This window comes from Mus musculus, chromosome 9, assembly GCF_000001635.26.
Source record: "Mus musculus strain C57BL/6J chromosome 9, GRCm38.p6 C57BL/6J".
NCBI lineage: Eukaryota > Metazoa > Chordata > Mammalia > Rodentia > Muridae > Mus > Mus musculus.
In genome coordinates this window covers 21,468,572-21,485,954 of record NC_000075.6, presented here as the reverse complement: position 1 = coordinate 21,485,954, position 17,383 = coordinate 21,468,572, and the positions used below count along the sequence as shown (strand labels likewise).

Below are 17,383 nucleotides of genomic sequence, written 5' to 3'. Positions count from 1 at the left end.
TGCAGAGTATGAACCTGGCTGGCCTCCTCTTCCCTGAGAATGGCCACAGAGTACACACCTTGTCCCTGAGATGTCCATAGACAACATGCTAGGTGAGGACACTGTGACAGAAGTCACAGCACAGAAAGCTCCAAGGCACTCTCAAATGGCTCTACCCTTTGCCCAGCATCCCCAGCAGATGGATGACCACTCTGGTCTTGGTGCTGCCCCTCTGACAATGGCTGTATACGTACTTGGCAAATCCAATGAAGTCTTCATGGTTTGTGTTGATGTACGACTGCTCAATGTCAATCAGAAGAAGAATCTAGAGGAAAGTAGGGGTGTGTGACTACAGTGTACAGAACAGCAAGGAAGGCACAGTACACACACACACACACAGCAGAGGGCAGCAGACATAACTGGTGCATCCCCCCCCCCCCTGCTCTCCCCGACAGGGTGTAGCGGGCAGGCTAAATCACCAGGACAAGGGGAGATCTGCAGGTGGAAAAGAGCCACACAGGAAGGCTGGGATAAGGGGACAGTGCCTGGTAGCTCAATGTGGTGGGCATGGGTACTGCCTTGTGGGCTGTCTTCCTTGGGCCACGGCCTGACCTGTGACCTGGGGCCTAATGTTATTAAGTTATGGAAGTGGATTGGAATTCATTCTCTTCTCTTTCTTTTTCTCTTTTATTGATACTGCCATTGTTGGGAGTCAGGATTTATAAATGTTAGGAGAGTGTTTTACCACCACGCTGCTCCTGAGCCAGCTTCAAATCACAGCGCATCTGACGTCAGACTCGCCTCTGGGATCTCATCAGTTCACATGCACGCACACCCACGTGACAACATGTGTGTATGTTATACAGATACTCTCACAGCTGCACTCCGAGTTCAAGCCAGCATCAGCCCATGTGTGGCTTTCTTTTCTTTCCTCCTTTTTTTTTGAGACAGGATTTCTCTGTGTAGCCCTGGCTATCCTTGAACTCAGAGATCCGCCTGCCTCTGCCTCCCAAGTGCTGGGATTAATGATGTGCACCAACATGCTTGGCTTATGTGTGGCTCTGTTTTCAAACATACTAATGTAAAATTAAGAGTATGGCTGAGGGCTGGAGAGAGGGCCTGAGTTCAATTCTCAGTTCTCACATGGTGGCTCCCACCTGTCTCGAACTCTGGTTCCAAGGGATAGATGCTCTCTTCTGGCCTCTACAAGCACCTGATATGCATGTAGCACACACACATTACATGCAGACAAAATATTCATTCCCATATGGGTCTTCTCTGTGTAGCTCTGGCTATACTGGAACTTGCTCTGTAGACCATATACCTACATATGGTCCACCTGCTTCTGCCCTCCTGAGTGCTGGGATCAAAGGTGTGCACCACTATGCTTGTATGCTTGGCTAATAAATCTTAAAAAAAAAAAAAAAAAAAAAAAGATGGAACTCAGTACCACACGCACTAAAAGCCCAATCACCTCTGCAGGTGCCCAGCATGTGTGTACATGCCCATACCTGAGACAGCTGCATTCTCAAATCTGGCAGACAGAGATGCCGCTATAGTCCACTGCCAACCTCATTACAGCCCTGTCTGCTAGGATGCTAATGGTCCTAGTTTGCAAAGGCTGAAGTCGCTCCATGGACTGTACTGACTCAGGCAGCTTTCTACCCTAGTTCCTATTAACAACAGGCCAGGCTGCCTGGCAGAGGGGCTCTGGTTCCGCTGGCAAAGGTTTCTGCTGGCTCAAGGCCAGACACTCCCTGGTCACTGTGTCTTTAGCTCCTCAGTGATAACCAAGACAATATACACAGACCTAGGAGGTTGTTGGGGAGGGCGGGGTGTTGTGCAGAGTCCCTGAAGCTGGCTCTGTAAGGCCTGAACACTGTCTTCCCACAGCTCTGCTGTGAAGCCTGGTAGTGTCCACAGTGGATCCCAGAGGCTGTGTGCACAGGAAGAGCAGCAGCAGCCTCAGGAGCAGTGATGGAAACAAGCAGAAGTGTTCATGGTGTATTTCGGTGGTGTATTGTTTTGACTTTCTGTTTGTTTTCTGGGGACAGGGTTTCCCAGAGCCCAGGATGACCTCTAATTTAACACACAGCTGAGAAAGACCTTCAACTCCCGATCCTCCTGCCTCCACCTCCTGAGCAATCTCAAGTGCACCATCAGTGTAAGGTTCCTGAGGTGCTGGGAATAGAACCCAGGGCTATGTGTATGACAGAAGCATTCTGTCCTTGTTTTATTTTGAGACAGTCTCATAATATAACCCAGTCTGTCCAGCCTTGAATTCTTGCTCATCCTATTTCAGTCTCTCCATACTGTGATGACTCCATACTGTGATGACAGGCCCCTTCATCAAAGCCATATCTCCTAAGCCATGGGGTTACAGAGTGTCTAAGAGGTCCAGTACTAAATGCTGGCTTAAAGTCAAAGGAGCCAGTTTTTTCACCATGACAGGCCCAATATGAACACTTGCAGTAATTTAGATTTAAGCACCTGTAATGAGACCCCATAATTAGATTATTTTTATTCTATATGTACAAGGCCTACATATATGACTGATCACACTGTGCGTGCCTAGCGCTTGCAACACTAGGAGTATGGGAGCTCCTGGAACTGGAGTCATAGATGATTGTGAGTAAACATGGGAGTGCTGGGAACACAATCGAGGTCCACTGAGGAGGCATGGCTCCAGCTCCCCTCCTGAAGGGTTAATGACAGCTCAGGGTATGGAAGTGCAAGGCTCCAGATGCCCTAGCATTTCTCCAGCAGGTAGGGGCAGCTCTAAAACGATACAGTAGATTCACAGTAGAAAATGTCCCAACAATGGAGAAAGTCAACCACTGCCACCATAGGTGACACATGGCCCTCAACACTGGGTCAGAGTTGGAAATCACAGTCTCCCCGAAGCACTATGGAAAGGCCCGGCAAAGAACAGAACACCTTGGTCTTGAGAAAATGAACAAAGATTTAGTTGCATGTATAGAACAATCTAATCTGTAGTTGCACAAAGACATTAATGCCACCTGAACAATCATGGTGGAAGACTTCTCAATGCATTATGGGGAGGCCAGGATACAGGTTGGTGGCCACAGATAGTAATAATTCGTTTTTTCCTTTCTCTCTTTTTTTTGGGAAGGTGTGGTAGGCGACACAGTCTCCTGTAGCCCAGGCTGGCCTTGAACTCAGTTATGTAGTCAAGGGATGACACCGAGTTTCGGATCTTCCTAACTCTGCTCCCAAGTTAGGATGACAATTGTGCCTCACCACATCCTGACAGGGTGCTGGAGGTGGAAACTAGGGCTTCGCATGCTAGGCAAGTGCTATATTAGCCGCATCATGGTCCTAGGCCTCAGAATGGATCTGGAGCTGTTAGGATGGCTCCGCAGATAAAGACACTTGCCTTGGAAGCCTGGTGAACTAAGTTCGACCCCCCCACATCACCCCCAGAACCTCTGCATAAAGAGAAGGCAAGAACCCTCCTCAGAGATGTCCTCCAGCCTCCACGTGCATGCTATGGAAAACACAGGCGAGATAAACAGCTGTAAACCACCAATCAAAGAAAACACATGGTGGAACTTGTGGCTCTAGCTGCATATATAGCATAGGATGGCCTAGTGGGCCATCAATGGGAGAAGAGGCCCTTGGTCTTGTGAAGGTTCTATGCAAAAGTATAGGGGAATGCCAGGGCCAGGAAGCAGGAATGGATGGGTTGGGGATCAGGGGGAGGAGGAGGGGATAGGGGATTTTCAGAAGAAACTAAGAAATTTGAAATGTAAATAAAGAAAATATCTAAAAAAAAAAAAAAACCAAAACCAAAACCAAAACCAAAACCTCACAGTGTAAGCATGTTTGGTGCACGCCTTTAATCCCAGCACTTGGAAGGCAGAGGCAGGTAGATTTCTGAGTTCAAGGCAAGCCTGGTCTATACACTGAGTTCCAGGATCACCAGGGCTATACAGAGAAACCCTGTCTCGAAAAACCAAACAACCAAACAAAAATAAATAAATAAATAAATAAATAAATAAATATCCTTATCTTATTCAAATGCTGATTTCTGTCCCCATATCTGGTGGCAATCTGGACATGGTACTGTTGTCTATTCTAAGTATCTCTTGTCTCAATGTTGTGTATACAGTTGTTGGTTTATTCTCTGTTTTCTCAATAAAAGCTGATCTGCCAATGGCTGAGCACTGGAGAGTGTATGGCTGGACTTCTGACCTCAGCCAGGGGAGGGTAAAGAAAGAGAGGAATCTCTGTGATGCTCACCATAGGAACATATTGGAACATATAGGAACATATTGGAGCAGAGAGCCAGACACAAGATACAAGTACCTTGGAGACTATGGCTGGGAGGTCGCCAGATTAGCTTCAAGGATTAGAACAGATTAATAACTACTTAGCTATTGTGTCATATAGCTTGATTAAGTACATCTTAGAGTCTCTGACTAATTTATTTGGAAGCCAGGTTGAGTTAAAGAAAAATATTATCACTTCACAAAACTAAATTCTCAAAATTTGCTAGACATGAACAAAGAGGAAACAGAGAACTGGTACAATACCTGGTCCTTGGTTCTCCCTTCTCGCTCCCTGATGTAGGTGGTGACAATTCGCTCGGTCTCCTCTCGCAGCCGGGGGTAGGAACTCAGCTGGGGAGCAAGCACAAGGGCTGAGCTGACAAGGTCTTCATGGCCAGGCCAGGGGAGGGGAGGGGAGCCGGGAGACAAGGGCAGGCCAGTCAGGGGCATGTGGAGTGGGAAAGGCAAGAGGGTGCCGTGCATGCTGAGAGCCGCTTGCAAAGCCAGCGATTGGAGGTGGAAAGTGGCAGAGAGGGTGAATGACACTTACTACCCAGAGGTGCCAGGCAGCCCCCTCCCGCCCAGCACTAGGTGCAGGCAGGACAAACTGATGGCCCTCACTGGGCATTCGAATGAGCATAGTGCCCTGCTCCAGGATAAAAGGCACAGCGTCGGGGTCGCTGAGCTCAGGGAACCCTTTGCTGGAAAATATTCCCTGATCTCTGTGAATTTGGCAGCCATGTGGCCAATCCTCAGACTCCCTTCTTTTTATCTGGGGTAGTGAGTGACCCGAGCCACACTTTCCCCAGGAGAGGAAAGATGCTGCTAAACGCACCCCAATGCAGGAACACACAGGAGGACACAGTGGTGGCAAGGGGTGACATCTAGAAGTGAGAATGGTTTCACAGATGTGACTGTGCTTGGACATGGCAAAGGTTTCCCAACTGGACCCCAAAACTGAGAGGGTGGGACGTGTGCGCTGTACCTCCCCCACTCAGCCTGCCACGCAAAGTTCCAGATGGCACTGTGCCCAGCAGGGGTCCCCTGTAGGCAAGGTTGTCCCGATGCTCAGGGCTGACACCAATGAAGAGATGATAGGTGGGAATTGATGAGGGACAGGAGGAGCAAGACCTGTTACCTTCTCAGCACACTTTTTAATGACCGTGGCTAGCTCCGACACCACCAGGTCAACACACTTCAAACTCGGCTCTTTGAGTTTTACAAGCTGTTTTTTCACGATGGCTTCAAAGGCCATGTCGGGGGTGAAGAGCCCCGTCCTGGTCATGCGGAGGAGGGCGGGACGAGGTTGAGAGACACCCAGGGGTAGTGCAGGCCACACGCACAAATGCACACATAGGACGGGAGATAAAGAGAGAAAGAGAAGAAAGGAGAATGAGCTGGTTAGTGCATACGCAGAAAAGCCTGCACCCACATCTGTCCTGGAAGCAGCTTGGGATAAGCAAGGCCTGGGGGAGCATAGGCTGGCCTACAGCTCAAGGCTAAGTGCTACAGGACACTCAGCATAGGGCCAAAGGCATGTGAGGAATCTTAAATCATCACGTCTGTGATAAGGGACCAGAGGGTGTCAATCAGCAGCCCCTCTGGGCTTCAGTTTTTGAAATGGCCTTGTAGCACAGGCTAGCCTCCAACTTAGTATATATACTGAGGATGACCTTGAACTTCTAACTTCCTACTTCCAACTCCTGGATCCAGTTCTGGGATCACAGGTATGAGCCACCACATCTGGTCTATGGGATGCTAAGGATGGAACCCCAAGCTTTGTGCAGCCAGCCAAGCACTCTACAAACTCACCCTAACGCTAACCCCAGCCCTTGCTTGGCTGGCTTATTTTGCTCTGTTTCCCACTGGAGAAGCTGAGGAAGCAAATGGGGACTTTGCTCCAGTAGGACAGGCAGCTGAAGCAGGTGCTCTCTGCCCTTTCAGAGCTGACAATGTCGAGGTTGCACTAGCAGACGCCCTCTCCTTCCCCTCAAGCACTCCCGCTGCTTGGCAGGAGCGTGCTGTCCCAGGATACAGTCCTCCCAGAGGAGCCTGGTGGTTTGGGCCAAATGGAGGCAGTTGCCCATGAAGAGTGGGCATGAGTCCTCATTGAAGACCATGAGGACTGAGTGTGGAGTTACCTGGGAGGGGTGGGGATGGAACAAGGGCAGCACAGGGCACAGTGAAGGCTGGCAGAGCCACTGTGGAACCCAAGTAGCTCTGTGAAGCTGGGCACTGAGCTCTCAGTATGCCACCAGTGTTTATGTTCTTCCCAGTGCCATGGGAACAGAGAAGTGACCCACTCCAAAGAAGCAGGCATTTGTCATTTTTCAAGGGGGATAACAGTGAAGCTTCGGGAGCCTTGGCCTCCAACAGCTGAAGAGGAATACCCGATCTGCTTCCCTCGCAAGCAGCAAAGCAACACAGCCAGATGACATCCCCATTCCACCATACGCATGCTGGGCTTGGTATCAGGATCCCAGGAGACCTGTCACCAGTCTAGCTGGTTCTAAGAAGCCCAGCATTCCCCCACCCCCTCCTGAGTGGGTCCAGACTGACACAGTCCCATCCCTGTAGGATTCTTGGAAGTGAGGTAACCTGGGGCCTGATACCAAGCCTGCGGCCCCGCGTCCGCAGGTGTGGTACCTTGCTGGTGCACTGCCTAACTGTACTGATTAGCTCCTGGATAACCAGGTCCACGCATTTCAGACAGGGCTCTTTCAGCTTGACCACCTGCTTTTTCACAATGGCCTCGAACGCCAAATCCGGCGTGAAGAGCCCAGTTCTAAAAACGTCCAGACCCAGTGGGGAAGCAGGGAGAGATAAGTCAGAGAGAAACAAAGGGTGTGGTCAGCAACTTTCTAAGCATGGCTAGGTCCCTGACAAGGAAAACTATCCCATTAAAGCTGGGGGTAGGATACCAGAGAGTCCCCAACTGGGGAGCCCTCAGGGTAACCCAAGGATCTTGGGACGCTAGAGAACAGGGTATACTTCATTGATTGCAATTAAGGAGGGGACACCAGGAGGCCCACAAGTGACCCATGATGACATGGGGCCTGTGGGCATGATTCAAGTCTGGTTCCACCCAACCTCTGGTCACTATAGATCTCACAGAACAAGGTCATGTATCCTAGGGGACACAAGTAATCAAGAGACCTAGGACAGTCACAGCCAAAACACACGCACTTTCTCTGTCCTTGAAGACTAAGATGTTTATACAGTTCTGGAAACTATCCATGAACCTTCTAAAGGCCTCACTAGCCAGGGACTCAGAAGGTTGGGGGGCCCACATGAATGGACAGGAAGAGAACATGGGAATTCCCCATGGAACTTGCCTGACTCCGTGGATGTTCTTAATAGCATAGCTGATCTCTCTTCGTAGATCTTTCTCATCAAACTCCATCTGAGAAGAAACCAACCACACATGGAGCCACGTCCAGGGCACCTCACAGCAGGAACAGTGGCTAGCTCTGTTTCTATTCACCAGTGTATCTCACAAAGATGATGTAGCAAGCTCAAACTTACAAACAACTGAAGGTCACAGAGATGGCTCAGTAGGTTAGCGTACCTGCCACTAAGCCTGCAGACCTGAGTGCATCTGGGTGTACTGGTCTGCAGAGATGGCTGTATCTGGGCATACTGGACTGCAGAGATGGCTTAGCAGTTAAGAGCACCGGCTGCTTTTGCAAAGGACCCAGGTTCAGTTCCCAGCACTCACATAATGGCTCACTAAATCAATAACTCCATTCCCTGGGATCTGGCGCCTTCTTGTGGTCATTGTAGGCAATTGGGCATGTACATGGTACACACAGCATACACTAGGCAAAATGTTCATAAACATAAGTAAAACACTAAACTTTCCAGCCAGCAGACCTAACCTACTGGTACCGTTCCAGGTAGGTGAGACATCCTGTCTAAGAAAATAAGGCTAAGCCAGGCTGCGGTTCTCATGCTCGCCGGATGCTTGCCACATATGTGTGGAGCTCTGGGCCCTATCTACAACACAGGCAAACTGGATGTGCTGACATTCACTAGCCTGTAATCCTACCATAAGGGGTAGAGGGTCAAGATCAAGCATGACTACACAGCCAAATATGAGTTACAATGAGACCTTGATTTAAAAATAAGTGCGTAGTGGCTAGGTGGCAGAGGCAGTGCACACCTTTACTCTCAGCACTCAGGAGGCACAGGCAAGCAGTCTCTAGGTTTGAGGCCAGCCTGGTCTACAGAGTGAGTTCCAGGACAACCAGGGCTAACACAGAGAAACCAATTAGGGGACACTGCAGGCTGTTCTCTGATCTCCACACTAGCATACACACACCTATGAGGTGAGAGCTACGGCCTCAAAGGAAAAGGACACAAAGACAGTTTGCTTTACTTTTCTGTTTTGTTTTTGTTTCAGTTTTTGAGACAGGGTCTTTTGCAGGCCATGTTATCTTCAAACTCAGTCTCCTCCTGCCTCAACTCACACAACTCTGCAGTTACTGGTGTAAGCCTAGCATTGTGCACTTTTTTTTTTTTTTTTTTTAAAGATTTATTTAAGTACACTGTAGCGGTCTTCAGATGCATCAGAAGAGGGCGTCAGATCTCATTACAGATGGTCGTGAGCCACCATGTGGTTGCTGGGATTCGAACTCAGGACTTTCGGAAGAGCAGCAGTTGCTCTTAACCACTGAGCCATCTCTTCAGCCCTCTGTGCACATTTGTGTGTGTTGTCAGTGCCTGTGTGTGTGGAGGTCAGAGGACAACCTGCAGTTGGTTCTGTGCTTCTGCCTGCAGATCACACTCAGGCAGTCGGGCAGAGCAGAGGGTACCTGCTGGGCTATCTCGTTGGCCCCCATGTATCTTTCTTCCCTCCACCAGTGGAAGAAACATGGACTTTCCTCCTGTTCAGCTCAGAGCTTCTAAATTATGAGATCTGGGAAGATGGGGACATGTCCTTCAGACCAAGTTTGCTGACAGCAGCCTCTGACATGATGCAGGAGCTTGTAACATCATGGTTTGTAAGAATTTTTAAGGCCAAGACAAAGACCAAGCATGAGAGTGTCTGACTTAACTCCAGGCTGAACACCTACCTTTACCAGTTCAAAGGGAAAGCGCTCATGAAAGATACGATTGATGCGGGCTCCACCAGACAACTCTAGTGTGTCTACTTGATCTCCCGAGCCTTCAATTCGCTTCTCAAAGTCCACTCCAAACTGCTGAACCATCCTTCACGAAAGAAAAGGCAAAAGGTTAAGACAGAGTTTTCTGCACGGCCCTGTAATTACATGAATCAAGAGATAAGCTCTGCTCTTACAAAGGCTTTAAGTTACATTTGTGTATTGGAAGGAGGCATGCCACAGTCTATGAGTGGGGTCAGAGGAGACTTATGGGACTCAGTTCTCTCCTGCTACCAGGTACGTCTTGGGGATAAAACTCAGGCTATCTTGGCAGCAAGCCTGTTTACCCGCTGAGCCACCTTGTCAGTCCTGTGGCTCATTTTCATGGGATTGTTGTATGTGAATACAGGTATTGCTGTGTAACCCCAACTGGCTTTCAACTACAGACCCTTCTGTCTGGGCCTTCCATGCTAGCATTACAGGCATGTATGCCACCATGTTTGGCCATTTTTCTTTCTTTTTCAATATCACTGTTTAACAGCCAATGTGTAAAGTATCAACGCTACTTTGGTAAGTGCTGGGCACTATCCTGGTTGTTCTCAAGACCTCAATAGATCTGTTAATACTAAAATTCTAGATGGAATTCTGAGGGCACAGCTATGCAGTCCTTCCCCAGGTCCCATGATTGACTGCATGGCTGTCTGTCAAGGCAGCTGCTCCAGACCGGCTGAGGAGCATCTTTACTTTCCGCTACCTCTCTACCTCGGTCCCACAGGAGCGACAACATGGTAGGCTGGGAAATCTTGACTAAGTGGCTCTGCACTGTGAGGCTCAGCTTGTATCTGTGCAGAGCAGGTGACAGGGTGAGCACCGGAGAACTTGGCAACCACACAAGGCATCAACAGTTCATGTAAGCATAAAAAAAAAAAGGAAAACGAAAAAGAACATATTTTGGGGGTAGGTGTGGTCCTGGGATGGCTCAGTGTGTAAAGGTACTTCTCACTGAGTCTGAGGGCCACAGTGTTTGACCTCTTGGAACTAAATGATGCAAGGAAGGAAGGGACTCCCAAATGCCTACCAAGTGGCTGAAGTTTGCACCAGGCCACCACACCCAGTTGATCATGGTATATTTGCTTGCTCTCTCCTTTTTCTTTTTTTTTCATTTAAACAGTGTCTTGTTTTCTCTCTCTCTTTCGTGTGTGTGTGTGTGTGTGTGTGTGTGTGTGCACGTGCGCAGGAAAGAAGTGACTGTCCACTGTCTTTAAATCTCTCTCTACTTTACTGAATTTCTCCCTGAAGGCGGAGCTCAGTCTGTCTCCCCAGACTGGATCTCCCCATGACCCACGGGATCACGGGTGCACGCCCTCAGGCTTGGAGGAAGGGTTTCTCTCCTTGCACTAGGTCAGGAGATGGAGCTCAGGCCCTCGACTTTAACTTGCTCATCCACGTTCTCAGCTCAGCAAGTTTTGATTTATCTTCCTGCCACCACCTCCTAAGGCCCAGGATGACAGGCTTAGATAACATACCTTGTTCAGCTGTGTCCAACTTGAGTGCCACAGGCCACAGGACTACAGCAACGAATGAGGCACAACACACAATGACAACTTACTAAAACACTGTGATTAACACACAATGTCAACTTACTAAAACACTGTGATTAACACACAATGGCAACTTACTAAAATGCTGGGATTAGCACACAATGGTAACTTGTTGAAACAATGTGACTTTTCCCTGTTTTTTTGTAATGCAGGTACACAGTTTCAGGACATGAACCCTACAAATGACAGTGTCATGTTAAATGTCCAGAGACTGGACCCCACACTCGCAGGGGCAGGGTAGGACAAGGGCCTGAATGGAGAGCAGGATGACTGGGCCAGGCAAGGGGAAGGGGAGTGAGTACGCACTGCAGCAGGGCTTTGGTCTTGCGCGTGGGGTCATCAGGCCGGAAATTCTTGTACTCTTCCACTTCCTTCTCCAGGGACAGCAGTTGGCTCTGCAGCTTGCTGCGAAGGGTCGGCAGTGACTCTCGGATGTGGTTGGTCAGTTGCTATAGAAAAGGTAAGGGTCAGACAGGGTACCACAGGCCCAGAGGCCAGGAAAGAACACAATCCACCCTCAGGCCAGAATACTCAGTCTTGGGTGCAATCCAAAGAGAGCCACAAACCTACAGACAAATCATTGAGACGGGGACAGAAGCTGGAACAAGTGGAGCAGAGAGCCTGTAGCAGATGTCAGTTGACACCCAAGGATGGGGATGGTGGGACCAGTGTGCAGGCCTGGGATGGCCCTCTAACTAAGACTCAAAGGTATATGCTTTGAGCAGGACGTGGGGCCACATCTGCGGGAGACTGAGGGAGGGGAGGGACAGAGCAAGAGCCCCACTGCATAGCAGGTGGATTCCCAGCAGGGAAAAGAAAGATTCTGAACACACCAATGCTAGAGGAGAGCAGTGCAGAGGCTCCGGCCTGTGACGAGCCCCAAGTCTGTGGGAGCCAGGTTGTTCTGTGGGCCTTTTAGAATTCTTATTTACTTCTGTGAGTACGTGTGTTGGGGGGTAAGTGTACATGTTAGGGTGCCTGGGTGGAGGTCAGAGAACATGGAGTCTACTGTCTCCTTCTACCGTTCCTTTAGTTTGGGGACTGAAATGAAGTCCTCAGGCCTGAGCAGCAGGTGGCTGCTATGGACCACATCGCTGAGCTCACAAACAATCAATGCTCCACAGAGCACCTCTTAATTCAGGGGGGCCAGCCAAGCTATACACCTCTGGTTCTCAATAGCCCCAGGCTCTGTGGAGGGTTTTCCTTCCTGCCCCTCCACACTTTGGCCAGGTCCAGTGGTCTCTGCTTTTAGCCCTTCCTTTTTTTTTTTTTTAAAGATTTATTTATTTTTTTGTACATGAGTACACTGTCACTGTCTTCAGACCCACCAGAAGAGGGTGTCAGATCCCATTACACGTGGTTGCTGGGAATTGAACTCAGGACCTCTGGAAGAGCAGTCTTAACCACTGAGCCATCTCTCCAGCCCCCTTTATCCCTTCCTACAAGACACACTGCCCAATGCCTGCTGCACCTGCTCTAGGGATGCTGCTCTCAGCTTCATTCTGCACTAACCTCCAGCCACAGCTAACACTTGAGGAATTCATCTGGTGGCTCGTTTACCAGCTGGCTTTCCAGTGGACATTCCCTAAGGACAATGGCTCTCTCTTCAGGTCCCAATCTATGAGCAAAGAGGTCTTTGCTGTTGTTTTTTGACTCAGGTAGACTCTCACTTATCCCACATCACATAGCTGAGAATGACTTTGGCTTTCTGAGCTCCTGAGTGCTGGGATTACAGTAGCACCACCACACTGGATTTATTCGGTACTGGAGATGAAGCCCAGGGCTTCCACATCCTAGGCCTGCACTCTATTGCTAAGTAACACTCCCACTGTGGGGTTCTAAACAGGTGCTCTGCCACCAAGCCACACCCCCACACCCTCACTAGGGGGTTCTAGGCAGGCGCTCCAGTTTTCTCACTGTGTCGTCACTGTGAGTAAGGAGGCGTGAGGCACAGAGCAGTGGGTGGATACTGTTTACTGTATCCTGTCACACAAGGCATGTACCTTGTCCTGGACACACATGGCCTCACAGACCCCTACCCTAGGAAATATAAGGGCAAGATGGACAAGAGAAAGAAGGCATGGGAAAGCCAGGCCAGGATTTGTGCTCAAAGGCTGCACAGGGTTAGATTGCAGGAGTCCAGACTACAGCAACCTCCCATTTAGCTGTAGTTACCAGCCCTTGGTGGCCTCAAACCTCCGCTATACCTGGTTCAGGGTTTTCTGCAAGTGTGGGGTGCCCATGCGGTCAGCCATGTGCCGGTAGGCTGGGTGGGAGAGGAAGAATTTCCTCTCGGCTGCCAGAGCAGCCCGGATGTCCTTTTTGCCCTCGATGTCTTTCTGGCTTCGGTTAACCACGCCGATATAGCCTGAAGAAAGAAGGTCAAGGTATGCGTTACGCCAGGAAGGACATGGTGCTATGGCTTTGTGCTGAGCTGGCCAGGTGGAGACTAGAAACAGACTGGTCCAAAAATCACTCACGAGAGCGGGCACAGGGCAGCACTGAGCCCCACCAAGGGTGTGAATGGCATGGAAGGTAGCTGAGGAAAGCATCGTGAACTTCAAGGGCAGGTATGAGTGGGCTGGAGGTGCAGTTCAACAGGGACTGCCCCATGTAGTTGACTCCCTTTCTGGTCCTGCATTTCATCCCCCAGCCTCCACTAGCTAGGGAAGACTCAAGCAGCAGCAGTGTCTCTTTGTTATGCTTTGTTTGGGAAGCTGGGGAATGAGCCTGGTTCCTTGCATGTGCTGAGCAAGGGCTATACCACTGTAGTGGCTATTCCTGGTTGTCAACTTGACTATATCTGGAATGAACTACAATCCAGAATTGGAAGGCTCACCAGTGACCCTAATTTGGAGGCTGGGAGATAGAAGTTTCTGATCTGAATCTTGGTATGGAGATCTTGAGGCATAGTGGCTATGGATTCCAGAAGACTGGGAGTTCAAGGTCATCTGGGATTAAAGGTGTGGTGGAACACACCTTTAAACTTGGCTACACCTTCTGCTGGAGACCATATAAGGATATTGGAAGAAGGGAGTCTCACTCTTGCTCTTTCGCCTGCTTGCCATGTGGGGCTGAACAACTGCTAGGTCCTTGGACTTCCATTCACAGCTACTACTGAACGATTGTTGGGAATTGGACTGCAGACTGTAAGTCATCAATAAATTCCTTTACTCTATAGAGACTATCTATAAGTTCTGTGACTCTAGAGAACCCTGAGTAATACAACCACTGAGACTCATTTCCAGTAACTCAATCTATTTCTGATGAAACATTCTGTATTTGTTTGTTTGAAACAAGGTCTCATGTAGCCCAGGCTGACAGAGAACTTTCTATGTAGCCCAAGATGACCTGGAATTCCTGACCCCAACCCCACCTCCAGAGTGCTGGGATTACAGCAAGTACCGAGCACGAGTGTGGCTGCATACCTGCTTCTTAGTGTTCCAGAAAACAGCTGTAATGTAGAAACACTGTGTCCAGAGGAGAACCACAAAAGATACACCCCTGATCTGTGGCCCACCCCAGCCCTGTGTACATACCTCTTCTCAAGGGCAGTAGCTTGTTTTCCAGGACATCCCTGGCGTCTGTGCCTTCATCCATCAAGTCTAGCTTGGTGATGACACCGATGGTCCGTAGGCCTGAAAGAGTCCAGAGGTCAGAAGGGATCATGATCAAGGGCCCTTGGGGCCCTCTACAGTCCAAGAGACAGGGACAAGCCATGGTATCTTTTGCCTGGACAACTGTTGGCAGAGTATAAAATGACAGTTACTGCTCTAGTGACAGAACACTGGTAAGCGCATAACAAGACCCCAGCAGAACCAATGAACATCACGGAAACTAGAATCCCCCCTGCCCATTCTCAACATCACATTTGAACCTGAGCAACCTGGCCCAATTACTACTCCAAGGACCAGCCCATCAAAGTTCTCCCCAAGTCAACCAGAGTTAGCACATCCCACAGCAAAGCCACACCACCAAATAAATCCACTGTGCTTCTCAGCCTCCCTTGCTCCCGGATCCCTAGTTTGGGGTCCTGACCACGGTTCACCCGAGCAGTTTATAAGCTGAGCTTCCAAGCCAGGGTAGAAGCCCATGTACTCCATGGACTTGCCTTAGCATTCAGAAACCCTAGGTCGACCCTGTGCCAGGTGAGGTGCGGAGCACTTGCCAAGGAGCCTGGGCTCTTTCCTAAACATCTGGTTACACTGAGCCTGCAAGGTGTGCACCCGTGACCTCAGCCCTCGGGAGGTAGACTCAGGAGGATCACAAGTTTAAGGTCATCTCCCACTAAACAGAGTTTGAAGCCAATCTGGACCACAGAAGATCCTGCCTAACTAACAAGAACCACCTGATACATAAGGAACCCAGGCACCGGCTTGGACACACCTGTGAATGTGTTGCCTGTATGTTCCATGTGTGCAAGACACACAGAGGCTAATGGAGGCCCACAGAAGACTGGGATCAACTTGGCCATCACAGGTGACTACCTTAGCTGGCACTATTGTGAAGTGGGTACACCTATAAGAATTCATAGTTGATAGGGAAGAGGCCACACTATGGAGAGAAATGAGTGGAGAGGGGCCTGAGCCATGGTTGCCCAGGAAGCCAGCTGCTGAGAAGAGAGACAGTGAGGGTGAGGAGAGGGTAACTGTACAATGGGGCCTGCCCACAGAGTAACACACTATCACTATAATATAAAGTAGGGCAAGGCATGGTGGCTTGCTGTAATCTTAATATTTGGGAGGGGGAGGCAGGTAGAATCTGATACTGAGACTGCCTTGGTCTACACAGTGAAGTACAGGTAAGCCAGGGCTACATTCTGAAACCATGATTGAAAAATAAACAAAGAAAAGTTGCAATCAACAAAAGCAATGACCACAGAGGCACAGACAGAAATAAGGAGAGACTGTCCTCTTAAAAAATAAGTTTACGTGTAAGAAAAACTTTGAAAGGAACTGTGGCCAGCGCTATCTACATGGAAAAAGGGAGCTTTGCAGGCTCCTGATTTTTCCATGGTAACTTTTCTGTAAAAACCATGAGTATTTTCAAAGGCAAAAAAAAAAAAAAAAAAAAAAAAAAAAAAAAAAAAAAAAAAAAGAAAAGAAAAAAGAAAAAAAGAAAAGAAAAATGTGCTCACAAATGGTGACCGCCTGCACTGCCCTGCTAATGTTTGCCATGGCCACGCCCACTGTGTGTGGACAGCGGACAGCACGGCTGGATGGGCTAAGAAGCTCCTGACGAGGGCACACAGCCCTACCTGCAGCTCATTCTGCGGCCTCACAGGCCTCCTCTGCTCAAAACCCCACCCGGACTCTCCCAGGGTGTGTGCGCCCTTCTCTACTTTTCCAGGTTTTATTTCTTCTTGTTTTTTGAGAGAGGTTCTCCTGTAGCCCAGGCTGGCCTCTCAGTGTAGCAGATGATGAAATCTTGATCCCCCTGCCTTCACCTCTAGTGTGCGGCACCACACCAGCGTCACAGAGTGCTGGGATCCTGCCTGCTTGACAGGCACACACCAACAGAGCTACTCCAGGCCCAGACGTTCTCATCTCACCAGATACAACTGCACAATGCAGACAGATGTGCCTGGAATTATAACTGTGTCCTGGGAGGGCTCTGCTAAAGACTGGGTCTTATTGATTTATATATGCCATTAGGTCAACTAAGTTATGTGTGTGTGTATGAGTGTTTGGTGTGCATGTATATTTGTGTACCATGTTGTACCTGCAGAGGCCAGAAGAGGGCATCAGATCCCAGGAATTGAAACCACAGATTGTTGTGGGCATCGTATGGGTGCGGGGACCGAACCCATGTTCTCTGCAAGAACAGTTAAGTGCCAGCCGGGCGTGGTGGCACATGCCTTTAATCCCAGCACTCGGGAGGCAGAGGCAGGCGGATTTCTGAGTTCGAGGCCAGCCTGGTCTACAAAGTGAGCTCCAGGACAGCCAGGGCTATACAGAGAAACCCTGTCTCGAAAAACCAAAAAAATAAAAAGAACAGTTAAGTGCCATCCACCAAGCCCTTTCTAGACAGGGTTTCACTGTGAAGCCCTGGCTAGACTTGAACTCAAGGGGATCCACCTGCCACTGCCTATCAAGTTCTGGGATTAAAGGCGTGTGCTACCATGTCCAGCAGAAAGTACTCTTAACAGATTCTCAGATCAAACCCAGATAATCATTCATTCTGGGCACCTCTGATCAAACCCAGATAATCATTCAAGCTGGGCACCTCTGAACGGACAACCCCTCACTGGGGTTAAATCTGCAGACTAAAATGTGGGTCTTAAATGTCTCTCAAAGGCCCGTGTGCTAAGCTGTCTGTAGAGGAGAGCCACTGAGAGGTGGTGAAGTGAGGTCTCCTTGAAGCTTGTAGGTCGCTGGGGTCACTTGAAGCATCACACTTAAAGGGATCC

The 17,383-nt window shown here is 49.3% G+C and overlaps 1 protein-coding gene across 29 annotated transcripts in view; it reads right to left on the bottom strand.

Annotated features, from left to right (window-relative positions):
* The window catches only part of Dnm2 (dynamin 2), an 82,852-nt gene that overhangs the window by 21,805 nt on the left and 43,664 nt on the right, over positions 1-17,383 (bottom strand). For 14 of the 29 annotated variants that reach the window (XM_006509978.3, XM_017313126.2, NM_001253894.1 and 11 more), the window contains 8 exons: positions 14,514-14,612; positions 13,182-13,342; positions 11,281-11,423; positions 9,347-9,482; positions 7,607-7,674; positions 6,918-7,056; positions 4,536-4,622; positions 234-304 (listed from right to left, as the gene is read on the bottom strand). In XM_006509978.3, the coding sequence (XP_006510041.1) occupies positions 234-304; positions 4,536-4,622; positions 6,918-7,056; positions 7,607-7,674; positions 9,347-9,482; positions 11,281-11,423; positions 13,182-13,342; positions 14,514-14,612 (904 nt within the window). Of the gene's footprint in view, positions 1-233; positions 305-4,535; positions 4,623-5,409; positions 7,057-7,606; positions 7,675-9,346; positions 9,483-11,280; positions 11,424-13,181; positions 13,343-14,513; positions 14,613-17,383 lie in introns of those variants that run through there. The other 15 variants (XM_006509981.3, NM_001357721.1, XM_006509980.3 and 12 more) reach the window with 5 other exon arrangements.